At 39.9% G+C, this 19,153-nt stretch overlaps 1 protein-coding gene across 3 annotated transcripts in view; it reads left to right on the top strand.

Moving 5' to 3' along the window:
- Positions 1 to 19,153, top strand: part of SIL1 (SIL1 nucleotide exchange factor) — a 330,998-nt gene that overhangs the window by 231,093 nt on the left and 80,752 nt on the right. For all 3 annotated transcript variants that reach the window (XM_053718549.1, XM_053718550.1, XM_053718548.1), the window contains one exon: positions 18,606 to 18,727. In XM_053718549.1, the coding sequence (XP_053574524.1) occupies positions 18,606 to 18,727 (122 nt within the window). The remainder of the gene's footprint in view (positions 1 to 18,605; positions 18,728 to 19,153) is intronic.

Raw genomic sequence — 19,153 nt, 5'->3', positions numbered from 1 at the left:
GTAGTTGTAGATATCACTTTTTCTTCCTCCGGGGAGGGTGGGCTCTCTTGGCGCCTACCAGAATATCTCCTCACGGACCCCCAGATTCCACTCTGGATACGGGAGATAGAGGGGTTTTTGAGTGTAAACGATACAGGATCCACATCTGCGCTGACTCTATGGGCGGCGCTTAAGGCCTACCTCCGCGGACTCTTTATGCAAAAATCCTCAGAGGTCAGAAAACGAAAAGGGGCCAGTTTAGCCCAACTATATCACGACTACTCTATCTACAGAACCCAGCTTAGAAAGACTAGAACAGATTCCCTAGTTAGGAAAGTCCAGTCCCTCAAAAAACAGATCGAGGCTTGTGAACTGGAGAGGGTTCAGAGGGGACTCTATCTCTTGAAACAGAGATATTACCACAAAGGGGACAGGGCGGACCGGCTCTTGGCCCACAAACTCCAACAAAGAACCTTACCTAATAAGATAGCCTACGTTACAAAAGACGATAAGAAATTCTACTCTCCTAGCGATATAGGAGATGTTTTTGCTGACTACTACAGAGGGCTATATCAGATATCTGCTGACCCCTGCATTCACTATGCGCCAGCGCATGCTATCCCTGAGTTCCTTGACAAGCTCCACTTACCACAGGTCCCGGAAAGTATGGGGGATCAACTCATTGCCCCCATCACTGTGGAGGAGATTGAGAAAACGATTAAGAGTCTGAAAGCACTTAAATCCCCAGAGCTTTGATGCCTTATTTTATAAAAAATTTGTGACCCAACTATGTCCTCTTCTTGCCCGTGTGTTTGGTGAGGCCATGGACACTGGTAGCTTCCCCCAAGAATTCCTAGAGGCATCAATCATAACTATACCCAAGCCAGGGAAAAACCCTGAGCTTTGTGAGAGCTACCGCCCAATATCTCTCATCAATGGAGATTGAAATTTTTGCGTAAAATTATACGCAAAAATACTAGCCTCAAGGCTAAATAAAATCCTCACGGTTTTGATCCACCAGGATCAGGTGGGATTTACCCCGGGATGGCAGGGCTCAGACAACACCAGACGCTTGCTGAACATCTTTTTCGAAACAGCTGCGCTTGGAGTCCCACTGGTCACCCTGTCATTAGATGCTGAGAAAGCATTTGACAGGGACCGGTGGGAATACATGGTTGAGGTCCTGCGCTCTGTCGGATTTCCACCCGCTTTTATCACGGCAGTAATGGCTTTATACTCAGGCCCATCTGCTAGAGTGAGAGGATTACGGTTTGTCTCTAGAGCCTTTGAGATCAAGAATGGCATGAGACAGGGGTGTAATCTGTCACCACTCCTTTTTGCTCTAATAATGGAACCGCTAGCGACAAGACTCCAGGCGACCCCCTCTATCCAACCCTTAGTGTTGCATGATAACCCGCAGGTCCTAGCGCTCTTCGCTGATGACTTGATGATCTTCCTGGCGGACCCGGAGGAGTCGCTTCCTGAGCTGTTCGGGATCTTGACCGAATTCGCTAATCTAACATATTACAAACTCAACTATACTAAGACTGAGGCCTACGCTATTGGCCTACCGGAAACCACTCTGGAGACCCTGAGAGGTTCCTACCCATTTAAATGGTCAACAGAAGGACTGAAACATCTGGGGGTGGTACTCTCCCACGATCCTAAGAGAATAGTGACCGCAAATTACGGGTCTCTGCTCAAGGAGCTCCAACAGACAGTCTCTAGTTGGAAGGTCCCGGAGGTCTCTTGGACTGGTAGGGTCGCGGCTGTAAAGATGCTCCTCCTCCCAAAGCTGATCTATCTATTCCTGCTCCCGGTCCTGGTCCCGGCGTATCTCCTCTACCATTTTCAATCTATCTTTACGAAATACATATGGAAAGGACGTCATGTGCGGCTTCCCCTGACCCAATTACAAAAACCAAAAAGATGCGGAGGCATGTCAATGCCAAATATTTCATTATACTATAAGGCTGCCATGCTTTCACATATTGCTGCTTGGGGGGTGAAGGATTGCTCCGCGAGGTACCAAATAGAATAGGGCTCGTTGCCCGCTGGAGTGGACTTAGCCAATCTCATATGGATCCCTGATCATGCAGAGGTACTGAGCGGAATACACTGCCGCATAGTCAAGATCTGTCTGAAACTCTGGAGAGAGCTCCGCCCTCTCGGCTTGGTTGCCCCCGCATCCCTCCCCTATACACTCTGTCAAGGCTTTACTACATTGCCTTCCTGAATCCCACTCCATGAAGTGGGAAGCCTTAGAGATCAGACTATTCTCGGATCTGTACAGGGGAGACGCCCTGGCTATCCCGCCCCAAAACTATCCGACGGACAGTTTTCCCAGAGAATTACAGTTTGAATGCCTCTGTCTGGTTTCGCTTCTCCTATCCTGGGGATTCCAGAGGGCTAATGTGAGAGCTCTCACTAAATGGGAGCGGAGATGGTTGACAGGTAGGCCTCTACGAGGCTCTCTATCGTTCCACTACAAGATTCTTCTAGACTCCCCTCACTTCATAAAAACTCGGTCCACAGAGGACTGGGAGAGAGATCTGGGGGTGGAGGGACCGGACGGTAAATGGCAACGTGCACTCCAGGATGTCGGTGCAGCGGTGCGCTGCTCCAACACGTTTGAACTGTACCTTAAAATCCTACTTAGGTGGCACTGGGTTCCGACCAGGCTGCATATCCCTCCCGGTCGGCGGACTGTTGGAGAGGCTGCGCCCAACGAGGTACTCACCTTCACATCTGGTGGGAATGCCCCAAACTGAAGCATATTTGGAACTAGGTGGCTGGGCTACTCCAGAAACTGGGCCTCATCGACGATCTCTAAGGAGGTATGGCGCTCTTCCATCTTGGTCTGCAAGACCTCCCAAAACCATCCCGTCTTCTAGGTGTTATCATCCTCTTGTCAGCAAAACTAACTATAGCTAGACAGTGGATGAAACAAGCCCCTGTTACGCTTACCCCAGTCCTTGAGTCTTTGGATTATATCCAAAAAATGGAGGAATACGCACTAAGGGTTGAAGGCCGCTATGATTTCTACTGTTCTATATGGTTGGTATGGGAGGAGTTTAGGAGACCCGGCGGTCCCGGTGCCCTGACGGATGACCGGATGGATGTGTAGCTCTGAGACTGGGCTGGGATCCTGGTGGCCTGAGCACCCCATCGGCCCTCCACTCCCTTCCCCTCTCTCCAGCCCTTCCCCTGGCCCCAACCCCCTGGCGACAGTTCTCCGGGGTACTCCCACCCCCTATAACCATGCATTGTCCTTCAGCTGATTCCCGTATACGAAACTAATATCCCTTACATTGTTGTATTATGACGGTTACAACTACCTAACACTTGGTTTCTGCTTTATATGATCCATACTGAGAATCCTTATTCCTGAGAGTTCTGTCTTCTATTTTCCAGGTCCCATAAGTGGATCTACTTCACATTGTTGACGCTTGTATGTTCTGTTATTAAATTATAAAAAGGGGCATCATTAGGGTCAATACCGCATAAAAAAAAAAAAAAGTAATTTTCGATGAAAAAATAAAGCTTAAGGAACTATTTGTAAACAATGTAATACACTGCATCAGGCCAAATGGATTACCAGAAACATATTAAAGGGAAGAAACATTTTACTGTACACTGTTACTTTAATTGTGTGTTTAACCACCTTGCATATAATACATTAGATCATCTATTTTGCACTTTTAGATCAATTTCACTTAAAAACAATAAGAAAAAATAACTGCCATAGGGTCAGTTTGATGCCCATTTGCTCTTCTTGAGACATAGTACATTAGAAGTTTTTATTAAATGTTCCCAACTGTATTGCATTTTCACAACTTAGCTTCCGTGTCTTAGAACCCCACCTCTTTTTAATACATATCACTGTATAGGAAGGATGGAAGTCATTTCTGTAAAAATATCAAAGGATTAATACATGTTATTTACAACTACACTAAATAATACTGGGTGCAGTGTGTTTTACATTCCACCATATTAACTATCACTACTTCTGCTGTCATTATTTCAGAGTTTTAATCGAGCTTCCCTCTTTGTATTGTCAGATACAACTTCACAGTTGTTAGCTGTTTCTCAACACATCACGTAAAAATAAACTTCTTTAGAGGCGGAGCTAACTCCAGAGCTGAACGGATGCATCTTTCCTGAGCTCTGAGACTGGTCTTAATATACCCAATAATTAACCTTGTTTCTAAGGGGCAACCTTTCCACTGACCGTGGTAGTGGAGAAGGGCAGCCTCTGGAGAGACTCCTAGAGTCATTCATAAGTACCCGGAGAGAATATCAGGGGATGTTGCAACCTGCTGCCGGTGATAGGAGCGGCAGTAGCCATCTTTGACTTACGGAGCAGCGATCATCACCACCTACACCCGCCTTGCCGACAGCGCTCCTGTGTTCAAGTCCGGAGGGTCGGGGCTCCGCTCCGGACTTGGAGGCAGCATCTGAAGTGGGTGATCGTGAGAGGCGCAGCTTGAGTTACCATCGGAGCGCGGCGCTGGAGGTAAGGGCTGCGGCCTATTTCACAAGGACACATAAAGAGAGCAAAGGCTGACGGAGAGTGTGCTTTGCCCTTAACATAAGACATTACCTAACAGGCCATCATAAAAAGGGGCCAGGGGCACAAAAAAAGGGGCTGTAAAAACTCTATTAACAAAGAACTGATTTGGCGCGAAAAACTGCCATTTTATTCAGACGCAGACAAACACATTAAGACTGAGGGGAATAAAAGCACAAAAAGGAACTCTGCTTGCTAAAGTTGCACAAAGGAAACAGGGGAAAAGCAAAAAAAGATAAATACAGGGTGGGGGAGAAGGAAGAGGAGAAAGTGGGTCCTAGCCAAATTAAGGACTCTATAAAGCCCATTCCCTCTGTGTCACGGAGGGACCTGCAGGAGCTTGCTGTGCTTATTTTTTGGGGGGCTTTGTTTCCCTCTGAGACCTTTATCCCAGGAACTTACATAAACCAAAATCCACTCTAACTTCATTTTCTTGGGAAAAAATGCTAGACTGTCCAGAACTGTAAATCCATAGTGGAGATTAACAGTCTGCAATATCCTGCTGATAGCTAAAAATCATATACCCTTCATTTTTAAATCTCCTAACTGAATCCCCAGGAGTTCACTATATCTAAACAAGGCTGCTGCGACAGCTCAGATTGTCCCTGACTCTGCACTCAGGGTGTAGTGTTTCTTTTTTCCCCTTTTCTTTTTTTCCTTTTTTTTTTCTTTTTTCTTTCTTTTTCCTTGTTCTTTTTTTTTTCTTCTTTGTGGGTTAACTTGCATTTTTCCCCTCTCAGGCTCTTTACCCCACCTTTCTATATTTGTGCTGCTGTCACAACATATGTGCATTGAAGTATTTGTTTATAAGTGAAGTGCTGATCTGATTTAATGCTTTAGTTGCTTTTCTAACTATTCACTTCTCACAGGTCATTGTCGTAAACAGTATCTCAGTAGTAACCTATATAAGTGCTTAGTATAGTGACAAGACCTCAGGGCTCTCCCTTTCCGGCCCAGTCAATCTGGGCTGGTCACTCCCACTTCCCTTTTTCCCTTCCTCAGTGTCGTATCCCCTTTCCCCGAGCTAAGAGGCAGATTGTTGAGAGTGGAGGTGACATGATGCAAATACTTCTCTCCTTTTTAGGGCATTTATTGGATTGAATTACATATTTGCTATGATATGATGTGAATGTTTCATTTTTTTCTAGCAACAGTACTCTCACATAAATATTTGTCTGGAACATGAGCCCTTTCTTAATCTCCCATAGCAACAGTAACTTAGGGATTGAGGCACAAAAGTGGAAAAGTGTTCTGGAAAGAGAGAACCCTGTTGCTTTTCTTAACCAATAATTTAAGAAAAATGATTTTTGAATAGCTACTCCTGTCGGGGGAGGTGCAAAATGTTTGCTAACAAGTAAATACCAAGAACAAAAAAGAGCAACTAAAATAGAGCTGGCATACTAAAATATGCTCGTATGATAGTTAGGATATCAATAAGAAACCATATAAAACAAGCATACTGTAGAGTTTGTTACGACTTGTTCCTGAGCCAGAATCCGAAATACTATAGAAGGAAAACATCAAACAGTCAAAGACTGCTTATCAAGGGCCCAAGCCAAGAAGAATTGTAAAGCTACAAACCAGGTGGCCATGTCCTCAGTTGTGGATCAGTATAACATGTCAGACGACTCCTCAGTAGATCAAATGGGTATTCCCTCTACTACCCTGGTAGGGCAAATAAGAGAGGTATTCCAGAAGGAATTGAGATCAGCAATAGCAGAATTAAAATCAGACATTCTGAGTATTGGCAACAGAACCTCAGTAATAGAGGACAAAGTAGATGAAGTGATAGAAGACCTGACGGAAGTTCACTCCACTATGTCAGAACAGGAAAAACAGATCTCAACGTTAGAGTCCCAAATTGAAGACCTGGAGAATAGGTCTCGAAGATCTAATATTAGGATCCGTAATCTACCAGAAACATTTGATAACCTTCAAGAAGTGTTACCTACTATTTTCAGGAAAATGCTACCTGACATAGAGGAGAATCTCTTATTGATGGACAGAGCTCACAGAGCCTTAAATAAGCCCCAAAACCCTAATGCTTCCAGAGACGTCATAATCAAGTTTCACTACTTCTCGACTAAAGAGAAAATAGTACAGGCCTCAAGAAAGCTTCCACTATTTGAATTTGAAGGTCACAAGCTACAGTTCTATTCGGATCTATCACCAACTACTTTAAAGAAGCGCAGAGATCTAAAGCCAGTGGTTGAGGCCCTGCAGAAAGCCAAGGTGAAATATAGATGGTCATTTCCCTTCCGACTTATCTGTACACATCATAATACCTCATACTCCTGTATTAACCTAGAGGAAGGTATAAAAATGGTGAAGCAAATGAAAATACCAATGGAAGAAACAGCCCTACCATTGCCTCAAAGAGCTCCCAAGAAAAGAACTCAGCAGATCTGGGAGAGGGAAACAAGACCACAAACTCCAAGAAAGCGATCTCAGCTAGCTGAAAATGTTGATCTTGGTTAAATATGATTAAAGAACTCAGCTGATCAATACTTGCAGAGCTCCCCCCGACAGGGTATGCCTGATTAAGGGAAGTTCTATGTTGATACACCCAAACTGAACCTTTTGGGATATCAGAGACCTAAAGAAATATTACAGTGAAATGAAAAGTTAAGGTTGTGTTTAATGTTATTAAGAAAAAAGTAAGAAATCATTACCCGTTGGTTAGCTGCAGCTCCACAAAATTATTTAGAAAAGTTATGGACATTATAGTGGATAAAATAACAATGACTTCAATTACAAAAAAGGTGTTCAACATCTAATACGGAGCGGAGCTCGACAATATTACTGCTGTCATTTGAATGTTAGCATATCAAAAGGCTATGAGACAGATTAGATGTACTATATGGTTAGGATAAGATTTACTTGTTTAATTACTCATGTGAATGTATTGTATAAGGAAGTGCACCCCCGATACGGGAGAGCTGTTCTAAATTAATGTTGGTTATGTATCACTTACAGATACAATTGATTGTTTTTTTCTCTTTCTTTACTTTTACTTCTCTTCTTTTCTCTTTCCGTCTCTCTTCTCCCATGGTCACTGGTGGGTTATCCTGGCTTGAGATTACTGACAGAGACACAAAGGTTAGCATCCACGCTAAAACTGGTAAGAATATGGTCGACACCAGCAGAGGAACACAGTTAAGTACGCTATATCACATTAGTCTACATACAAATTAAACAATGTCTTTTAAAATAATATCACACAATGTGAGGGGTCTCCTCACATATAAAAAGGAAAAAAGCTATAGCAGAGTACAAGGCGTTAAACGCGCAGGTGATTATGCTTCAAGAAACACAGTTTACTAGTGTTACTACCCCAAAATATTGGGATGCAGCTTTCCCAACTCAATACCATGCAGTAGGAGCTAAAAAGAAAGGAGGGGTTTCTATCTTAATACGAGCCACCCTGGGATTTCAGGAGGAGGAAGTGATTAGGGACCGGGGGGGAAATTTCTCATCTTGAAAGGTAGGATTCAAGGTAGCCCTATAATCTTAGGTAACATTTATGCTCCCAATGAGGATCAGGGAAGGTTTATAGCTAAGATTAGTAAAATACTAACCTCATGGAAGAAATACAAGATAGTCCTCGGAGGGGATTTTAACCTCACAATAAACTATCAAGTAGATAGGTCCCCAGCACCGCACAAAACCTCCTCAAAAATTTTAAGCGACTTAATTTTAGACCATAACTTAATAGATGTATGGCGTATATGTAATAGATCAATGAGAGGTTTTACCTATTATTCAGCTGCACACCAATCATACTCTAGGATTGATTATATCTTTATTAGCCAAATTCTATGCCCTTTATTGATAGACACAAATATATCACAAACATCCTGGTCGGACCACTCTATTGTTGATGTCTCTTTGAGGGGGTTCTTTGACCCCTCAAGACAAAGAAATCGGACGCTAGATATGCATTTATTAAAGGACGAAGTTATCTCCCAAAAATTGATCAGATCTATAAAAGAATACTGGCAAATAAATAAGAGTTCCACAGAAAATCCATTATATGCTTGGGGGCTTTCAAATCGTACCTCAGGGGTATACTTATTAGAGAAAAGGCCCTTTTAACCAATAAGAAAAAAGATATCCGACAGAAAAAATTAGAACTAGATAAACTTCAGAAGACCCACATACATAATAGAACAGAAGCTGGTGCTAAAGCAATCATAGCTAAAAAGCTGAAATAGACGCTATATTAAATGAGGAGGCTTTATCTTCTTTGAGAATAATAGATGCGCAATACTTCATATACGCAAACAAGCCTGATCGAATGTTGGCTAGGAAAATTAGAAATATAACTCGTACCTCCTCTGTTCCCCAACTGCAAACTCAAGAGGGGCATCTCCTTAACGATCCTCCACAAATAGCCAACGCCTTTGCTGATTTTTACCAATACTTATATAATCTTCAGACAGATGAGTCTAAAACTAGAGTCACACAAATTAAAACCTTTTTAGCGGAAAGTAATATTCCTCAGTTAGACGAGGACCACGCAAGCCAATTAGACGCCCCAATTTCGCCTAGGGAAGTTATGATTGCAATCAAACAAATTAAAAGTAACAAAGCTCCAGGTCCAGATGGGTATTCGGGGGGATTCTATAAGAAGTTTTCCATAGACTTAGTCCCACATTTAGTTGAATCCTTTAACTATATACTACAGGGAGGTTTTGTCCCGCCAGACCTTTTATCGGCAAGAATCTGTGTGGTGCCTAAACCGGGTAAAGACAAATTTCATTGTAAAAACTATAGGCCTATCTCTTTAATAAACCTAGACCTCAAGCTTTTCACTAAAATACTGGCCAATAGGTTAAACCCGTTGCTGACCAGTCTGGTTAACCCCGATCAAGTCGGCTTCATAAAAGGGAGGGAGGCCCCCGATAATGTTAGGAAGATAATTGACTTATTTGACTATGCAAATAAAGAGAGAACGCCTTCTCTGTTCCTGTCGTTGGACGCAGAGAAGGCGTTCGATAGGATCCTTTGGGACTACATGTTTTTAACATTGCAGCAGTTTGGGATAAATGGAAACTTCTTAAAGGCAATTCAAGCATTATATACGACCCCGTCAGCTTTTATCAGACTATCGGGTTACCAATCCAAATCAATTAAGATTCGAAATGGAACACGACAGGGGTGTCCCCTCTCCCCATTACTTTTTGCCCTTTGTATAGAGCCGTTAGCAGCGACCATTAGAAATAAAAAAGACATCACAGGAATTCAAATTGGCGACACGGTACACAAACTTGCATTATTCGCTGATGATGTAATATTGACTATCACAAAACCTATGTTGTCCCTTCCCCCACTTTATAAATTACTGTCAGACTTTGGGAGACTATCTGGATATAGGATAAACAATGACAAATGCGAGGCACTAGAGACTCATCTTCCAGATGTAACAAAAAAACTACTTGCGATAAATTTTTATTTTAAATGGGCTTCCTCTAGCATTACATACCTAGGCATTGCCATACCAAATAACCTAGACCACTTATATAAACTAAATTATAAAAAAATGTTTGCACATCTTAAAGGGAAATGGCAACTTGGTCCACTTATAAAGTATCTTTTTATGGCAAAATAGTAATTACAAAAATGATAATATTGCCTAAGTTACTCTATCTGTTTAGAGCATTACCTTTTATCGTCTCTCAAGAGGATATAAATGATATGCAAAGGTGTGTGACAAGGTTTGTTTGGGCCAATAAAAAGGCTAGAATTAACAGAAAAACATTGTTACAAAGTAGGGAACGAGGAGGATTGGGAGTGCCCGACCTACAAAAGTATTTTTGGGCAGCTAGGTTAGCACAAACCTCGCTCTGGAATATTAGAGAGGATGACATAATGTGGGTAAAATTAGAGAGTGATATGGTACGACTATATCCAATTTATCAGATTCTGTGGACACCCAAACGAGATAGACCATTGAATTGGTCCACTTACCTTTCCATAGCACATACTATTAAGATATGGGATACTCTGCAGGGACGATTCAAACTACATACAGCTAGATCTATAGCTACGCCGCTAACCTTGTCGTCTGTTCAGATTCCAAAAGCAATAAGCAGTATTTGGGCTAACAAGGGACTTTACCGAATAGCTGATATTTTGATAAATTCTAATACCATTTCTTTTGAGAAATATAATTCTATCCAACCGATAATACCGGGCTCCTGGCTACACTATATGCAGCTGAAATCTAGGATCAGGGAGATAGGTAGACCACCTTCACACACTTAACTTACCCCCTTCGAAAAGCTATGCCTATAAGCAAACAGAACTAAGGGAGCTATATCGATTCTATACAGCTTACTAAATACTAATAGCACAGGAGACAAATTAAATTTTAGAGAAAAATGGGAAGAGGAGGGCCAGTTTGTAAAAGAGCCTCTAGAATGGTCTGAAATTCTAAAAAAGGGTCAGGCATGTTCTATCAGCGCCAATTTGAAAGAAAGCTATATTAAAGTGGCATATAGGTGGTACCTACATCCCAGCAGAACACAATGGACAGATAAAACCCCCAAGCATTGCTATAGAGGCTGTGCAGATGTCGGCTCCTACACACATATGTGGTGGTCTTGTACGGAGGTGCAGAGGATTTGGTCACAAACCAAAAATCTCCTGACTGAGATACTAAATAGACAAATTACTCTAAATAGGGAACAGGCTGTGCTGCACTTCCCAATTGAGGGCCTTACCAAAGCTAATTCAAAGTTGGTGGGAATGATCTGCACAGCTGTCAAGACCACAATTGCAAGGTTCTGGAAGTCTTCGGTACCTAGCTTCAACCTCATAATAAATAAAATTAAGTATTATTATCAAATGGCAGACATTTCCTCCACCTTACTTGATACTAGAATAGAGTTCCTCCAGATTTGGGATGATTGGATAATTTGGATAGATACACAACGAATGAAGAATAGACGTAGCATACAGGTAACGGAGACTACACAGACAGAGAGAGTGGCGAGACGGGTTGATGCCCACTAGTGACACATGTTCTTGACCTTTCACTCCTCTCCCTATTGAATGGGAGATTTTTTTCCCCTTCTTTTTTCTACTCTTTGTTATCCTTTTTCTGTTTCACTCTTAATATCTTACTATAAGGGAACACAAATAAGAGAAAATGTTTTGCAATTTTTGTTTTCTTAAATAGAAATATACGGGGTCTTCCCCCAACCATGACGAATAATACTATGGCAATAATATGATCTACTATGTGCGTAATGGTGGACCTGTATGAGTGAAATGGTTCATCATGATTGTACCGCATTCTCTGTATAACAAGAATTGTCATGTCACACTTTATATATATATGCTAAATATGTCATGGAATTTGTTATCTTTTTCTCAATAAAAAAATGTTTGCGTTAAAAAAAAAAAATAAACTTCTTTAAAGGGACATGAAATAATAATTTTTCTTTCCTGATTCAGATAGAGCATTACATTTTATACAACTTTCCAATTCACTTCTATTATCTAATTTGCTCCTTTCTCTTAGTATCCTTTAATGAAAAGCATACCTAGGAAGACTTAAAAGCTAATTGGCGGATGCACATATATGGCTGTTCTCATTGGCTCACCAGATGTGTTCAGCTAACCCCCAGTAGAGTAATGCTGCACCCTCAACATAGGATATGATGAGAATGCAGCAAATTTGATAGAAGTAAATTGGAAAATTGTTAAAAATGGTATGCTCTGTCAAAAAAAAAGTTAGTTATATGTCTCTTTAAGCTGAATTTTTTGGTGGACCAGGAGGTTGTCTATATTTATTTACAATTCCTATTTATGGCAGATCAGATTAATACAATATAAATGTTAGCACAGGATATTCTGTGTACATTTATTTGTTTTTGATATAAAAGAAGTATTTAGTTTTGAAAGGAATCAGACAGGTAGATTTAAACAAGGGGACAATAAGTCAATTTAAAGGTTGATTGTGACTGAATAATATATTGGAACTGATTGTCTTTTTAGTATGTATTGTAAATTCTAAGATGTGATATTTACAGTGTTAGTTACTAGGCTGTTGATTAAGGGCAAATCTTTTAGGCACGCAAGATGAAAAAGTACAATACAATTGATTACTCTGTATTTAGAAACACATTGGGATTAAAACAGGGAATATGTTTTTTTACATTTGCGGAAATATGATGCCCCAGCAAATAATGTTATTGTAATTTAATTTACACAATTCTTGTAACTGTGCTACTTTTAATAACAAACCATATTCTTCATTATATTTCGTATACCAGATGCCTATGTGTTTAATTTTTAAACGTTCAGTTTGATTTTATTTAGTGATTACTAAATACTGCTGAATACATATTTGCTTGGCAACTCTTCATTTTTTGCCATGCAATTATTTTTTTTTATTACATTTTAAAGGGACAGTAAACACCAAAATATTATTGTTTAAAAAGATGGATAATCCCTGTATTTACCATTCCCCAGTTTTACATAACCAACACTGTTATATTAATATACTTGTTACCTCTGTGATTACCTTGTATCTAAGCTTCTGCAGACTGCCCCTTTATCTCAGATCTTTTGACAGACTTGCATTTCTTAAAGTGATAGTAAATTCTATAATTTTTTAAACTCTAGGATTTACCAGAGGAACAATTAAAGGGGACTTTCAGTCATATAGTATAAAATACTTCATGCTGAAAGTTCCTTTATTTGTCTGAAGCTTTCAGTGAGGTGACGTTTTTTTACCTCGTAGCCAATAGCTGTGCAGGTCAGCTTGCATTATGCTGGATAGCTAGCATGCTATTGGCTAAAATCACCTCAGTGATAAAATAGCGTTCTACCGTGGGCTACCTGAGGTGCTCAGGGCGGTGAACGCTGCAGACAAATAAAGGAACTTTCAGCATGAAGTATATTATTCTACATGACTGAAAGTCCCCTTTATTTGTTGCACTGGTAAAGCCTAGCTTTTTAAAAAAGCTAGGATTTACTATCGCTTTAACCCCTTAACGACCGAGGACGTGCAGGGTACGTCCTCAAAAAAAAGGCAGTTAACGCCTGAGGACGTACCCTGCACGTCCTCGGTGTGGAAAGCAGCTGGAAGCGATCCTGCTCGCTTCCAGCTGCTTTCCGGTTATTGCAGTGATGCCTCGATATGGAGGCATCCTGCAATAACTCTAGATGGCCATCCGATGCAGAGAGAGACACTCTGTGGCCCTCTCTGCACCGGACATCGATGGCCGGTATCGTTGGTGGGTGGGAGCCGACTTGGGAGGCGGGTGGGCGGCCATCGATGGGCCGGGTAATGTAGAGGGGGGGGGCGGGATCGGGGGCAGGGCCGATGGGGGCGCGCACGGGCGCGGCGGGCGGGCGCGTGCACGGGGCGGGAGCGGGTGGGAACGCTACACTACAGAAAATATAAAAGTGTATAAAAGTTTGAGAAAGGGGTATTTTAATTTGAAAAATATAAATCGAAGGTATCTAGGAGGGGGTGGGGGGTTGGTCTTTGGTGGGGCAGGGAGCTACACTACAGAAAAGGGGAAAAATTAAAAAAATATCATCAATTTTATTCTAAACTGGGTACTGGCAGACAGCTGCCAGTACCCAAGATGGCGGCCATTAAGACAGAGGGGGAGAGTTAGAGAGCTGTTTGGTGGGGGATCAGTCAGGTTGGGGGCTAAAGGGGGTCTACAGAGCAGCATATGTAAATATGCCTTTTCTTTAAAAAAAAAAAAAAAGCCCAAATATAGCTTTTATTTTAGTACTGGCAGTTTCTGCCAGTACTTAAGATGGCGGGGACAATTGTGGGGTGGGGGAGGGAAGAGAGCTGTTTGGGAGGGATCAGGGGGTCTGATGTTTCAGGTGGGAGGCTAAGCTCTACACTAAAGCTAAAATTAACCCTGCAAGCTCCCTACAAGCTACCTAATTAACCCCTTCACTGCTAGCCATAATACATGTGATGCGCATTTAGCGGCCTTCTAATTACCAAAAAGCAATGCCAAAGCCATATATGTCTGCTATTTCTGAACAAAGGGGATCCCAGAGAAAAATTTACAACCATTTGTACCATAATTGCACAAGCTGTTTGTAAATAATTTCAGTGAGAAACCGAAAGTTTGTGAAAAAGTGAACGATTTTTTGTATTTGATCGCATTTGGCGGTGAAATGGTGGCATGAAATATACCAAAATGGGCCTAGATCAATACTTTGGGATGTCTTCTAAAAAAAAATATATACATGTCAAGGGATATTCAGGGATTCCTGAAAGATATCAGTGTCCCAATGTAACTAGCACTAATCTTGAATAAAATGGTTTGGAAATAGCAAAGTGCTACTTGTATTTATGGCCCTATAACTTGCAAAAAAGTAAAGAACATGTAAACATTGGGTATTTCTAAACTCAGGACAAAATTTAGAAAATATTTAGCATGGGTGTTTTTTGGTGGTTGTAGATGTGTAACAGATTTTGGGGGTCAAAGTTAGAAAAAGTGTGTTTTTTCCATTTTTTTCTCATATTTTATACATTTTTTTATAATAAATTATAAGATATGATGAAAATAATGGTATCTTTGGAAAGTCCATTTAATGGCGAGAAAAACGGTATATAATATGTGTGGGTACAGTAAATGAGCAAGAGGAAAATTACAGCTAAACACAAACACCGCAAAAATGTAAAAATAGCCTTGGTCCCAAACGGACAGAAAATGAAAAAGTGCTGTGGTCATTAAGGGGTTAAATAACTTCACGCTGTTATCTATATGGCCCACATTAACTGATGCCCTCTAGCGTTGAAAAACTATTGAATGCATTCAGATAAGAGATGGCCTTCAAGGGCTTATAAATTAACATATGAGCCTACCTAGGTTTAGCTTTCAACTAGTAATACCAAGAAAACAAAGCAAATTTGATGATAAAAGTAAGGTGCAAAGTTGTTTAAAATTACTTGCCCTATCTGAATCAAGAAAGTTTAATTTAGACATTACTGTCCCTTTAAAGTGATGGTAAACTTTAGACTTTTTGAATGTTGCAATTAAAAATATATTGGTTTACAAGCAAAAGCACATAATTCTTTTTTTTTAGTGTATATAGATATTTGATAATAAAAGATTTTTAATCCTACTGTTTCTCCTCTCCCCTTCATTTCCGCTTTTGGCTGGGCTGTGACATAGAGAGCAGTCCCACCTGCTCTCTACATAGGCTTCATAAGGCCTTTCAAATGGCTGGACTTCAAGAGTGTCATATGACACACACACTTATTGGATGTTCATTGGAATTGTCATTAAAAAAACAGTTCATCCCAGTGGCATACCATTGTAATAGAAGCATTACTAAGGCAAGGATGTTTTCACAGATAGATTAAAAAAAAAAAAAAAAAAAAGGTACACTTAAACTTCCCCTATAAAAAGTTTACCCCCTTAACAACCAGGGCCAGTACCCAGTTTGCCTCAATTTATACTTATTTTAAATAAAATAAATAAAAAAAAGTATTTTTTTCTGTAGTGTAGCTTCCCCCCCTCATTACCCTACCCCCTCACAATTTAAATAAAGCTTCCACTTCCAAATTGTATTAAGAGATCTTAAACTTTAATAAAAACAAACGGACACAATCCTTGGTCTAAAAAAACAAATAATAATCTGTGGCGCCCCTTTTCATAGGTTTTATTTTAGTGACGGACATTGAGTTACAGTACTCAAATATAGAAAAGTGCAGCCCTGGCATATTACAGTACTCCAACTGAATGGAAGTTATTGTGAACCCTCTATTATTGGATCCAGGTTACATTTTGCATTGGAGTTTGGACTATTTTTTATTTATTGATTTACATTTTTTTATTGATTACAATATTGATTTTTATTTCTTTCTAATGACACGATGAGTCCACGGATCATCTAATTACTATTGGGAATATAACTCCTGCCCAGCAGGAGGCGGCAAAAAGCACCACAGCAAAGCTGTTAAATATCACCTCCCTTCCCTCCCACCCCAGTCATTCTCTTTGCCTACGTTAGAGCAAGGAAGTGGAAGGTGTTTGAAAAGATTCTTTAATCAAGAGTTTATTATTTTTTGTTTGATTAAATAACACAAGCTTGTGTTATTTGTTCTGATAGGGTGTAGCTGTAGTCCACATCAGTCTCTTCAGTAGAGCAGTGGTGGCTTTAAAGCAATGGGAACTTGTAGGACATAATTCTAACTGCGCCTCCCATATATCTAATGCTGCCATAATACTGAAAGTCTGAATAAGATTACTCAGACTTTATCGTTTTTTTCCACAGGTCTATGTGAGGGAGAGGACCTCTCAACCTTGGTGAGCTGCCTTACTGCCGAGCAGATTTCTATGGTAAGTGCTAAGTTTATTTTCTGGGGTATGTACACAGAAAAAGACCATCTACTCTTGGAGTAGAGTTTGGATTACTAGAATTCTGTCCTTTCTCCAAGTAGGTTGGAGAAGGGTTTATCGGCAAGTTCCCTAGAGGGTTAAATATCTGCCATGCCTATTTTGTTACATAATTATCAGGCCTTGGTCAGGCCCAGGCTTGTATTCAAACCAGTTACTCCTCCCTGGAATCTTAGTCGTAAGGATCAGAAAGCTATGGCTACTTCTCTTTCTTTATGACTGAAGAGTATCATTCGCTTTGCCTATGAAACTGCTGGATAGCAGCCTCCTGAGAGAGTTACGGCTCATTCTACGAGGGTTGTTTCCACTTCCTGGGCATTCAAAAATGAAGCTTCTGTGGAACAGATTTGCAAGGCTGCAACTTGGTTCTCTCTTAACACTTTTTCAAAATTCTATAAATTTGACACTTTTGCCTTGGCTGAGGCCGCTTTTGGGAGAAAGGTTCTTCAAGCTGTCGTGCCTTACATTTAGGTTCTTTGTCTTGTCCCTTCCTTATCATGTGTACTCTAGCTTGGGTATTGATTCCCAATAGTAATTAGATGATCCGTGGACTCATTGTGTCATTAGAAAGAAAACAAAATTTATGCTTACCTGATAAATTTAGTTCTTTCTTGACACGATGAGTCCATGACCCGCCCTGTTCTTAAGACAGGTTTTTGATATGTTATAAACTTCAGACACCTCTGCCCCTTGTTGCTTCCTTTCTCTCCTTTACTTCGGTCGAATGACTGGGGTGGGAGGGAAGGGAGGTGATATTTAACAGATTTGCTGTGGTAAGCATAAATATTGTTTTTTTTTTTACAAAGTTTACACTTTCATAATATTAGTAGGTTTTTAAGAGAACCCTCTTATATTATCATTTTTATAGGATTTATTTTCAATTTATCTCTGTTTTCAAATTAAATTTTTTTTCTTTTGAAATCCTTTATTGAAAAGCATACCTAGGTAGGCTCAGAAGTACCAATGCACTACTACAGGGAGCTAGCAGGTGATTGGTTGATACACACACATGCCTCTTGTCATTGGTTCACCAAATATGTTCAGCTAGCTCTCAGTAGAGCATTGCTGCTCTGAAGAGAACTTTCCATAGATTAAATAAATAGTTACATGCAAGTAACGGTGCAATAATAATATGTCCTAACACAATATATAATTTTCTCTTTACACTTTTATGCTGCTTTAAGTTTGACAATTGTTTTTTTTATTACAATTTCTGGGACAAGTTCAAGTGCACACTTTAAGCTACAGAAACTTGTTTCCTGACATATTTAAGTGAATGTTTGATCAGTGAAGGAGATCATTAACATTTTCCTAACTGGCTACAGCAGAGGAGATGAGATAAATAATAAAAAAGAGGCTTTTTGAAAGGATAATTATCTGAACTATAAAACAATGGAAAATGTGCTAAAAAATACTGCTAAATGCTTTTAAAATATTTATTTTATATGCAGGTCTTTTGCAATGTATTGTTGTATTGTTGATATGTACTTTGTATAGATACAAAATAATTTTGTCCCTTTTAATAATGTGCTTTTTCAAAATACATTTCTAATGAGCTGTTATGATTACCTTGTTTTATTTTCTATCTAATATTTATCTACTGAGTAGTAATACTTGCAGTTTAAATACACAACTTTTCTCTTTATTACTTTTTTCACTTTTAGGTGGATAATGCTCAAAATTTGTTCAAATCAGGAGGTCTTCAGCTTCTTATTAATAGCTTAAATAGTACCGAACCTGTATTAATAGAACACTCTGCGTTTGTTATTGGATCTGCACTAGCCAGGTAAGGCTAAAGAAACTAAAAGGGACATTGTATTTTAAATTGAATTCCCTAAAAAAATGCTTAAAGTGGTCAGTAAGCACTTTGATATTAAAATTTAAAATGTTTAGTTGTGCACAGAAAATATGTTATTGCATTTTAAACAATACAATGACATAGATGTGTAAATACAAAAATACAAACTAATAAAATACCAATAATATCATTAGACAGTCTGTCTCATGTTATTTTACGGATTGAAATGAATTCAGTTAGGACATGAATATGTGGTTGAGCCCGTTAATGGCACTAAGGATTTGTTAATGCTATAAAAGTTAAAAGCTGAGTTCTTGTAAAAGGAGTGATGTCGTAAATTATAGATAGGCACTACTGGTAAAATTTAAAGATGCAGGAAGTTGGGTATGTGATGTATAATGTTTAACGTTCGTT

Source organism: Bombina bombina, chromosome 6 (genome assembly GCF_027579735.1).
Source record: "Bombina bombina isolate aBomBom1 chromosome 6, aBomBom1.pri, whole genome shotgun sequence".
Classification (NCBI taxonomy): domain Eukaryota; kingdom Metazoa; phylum Chordata; class Amphibia; order Anura; family Bombinatoridae; genus Bombina; species Bombina bombina.
The sequence above is the reverse complement of the archived record's forward strand: the minus strand, read 5'-3'. Positions and strand labels throughout refer to the sequence as shown.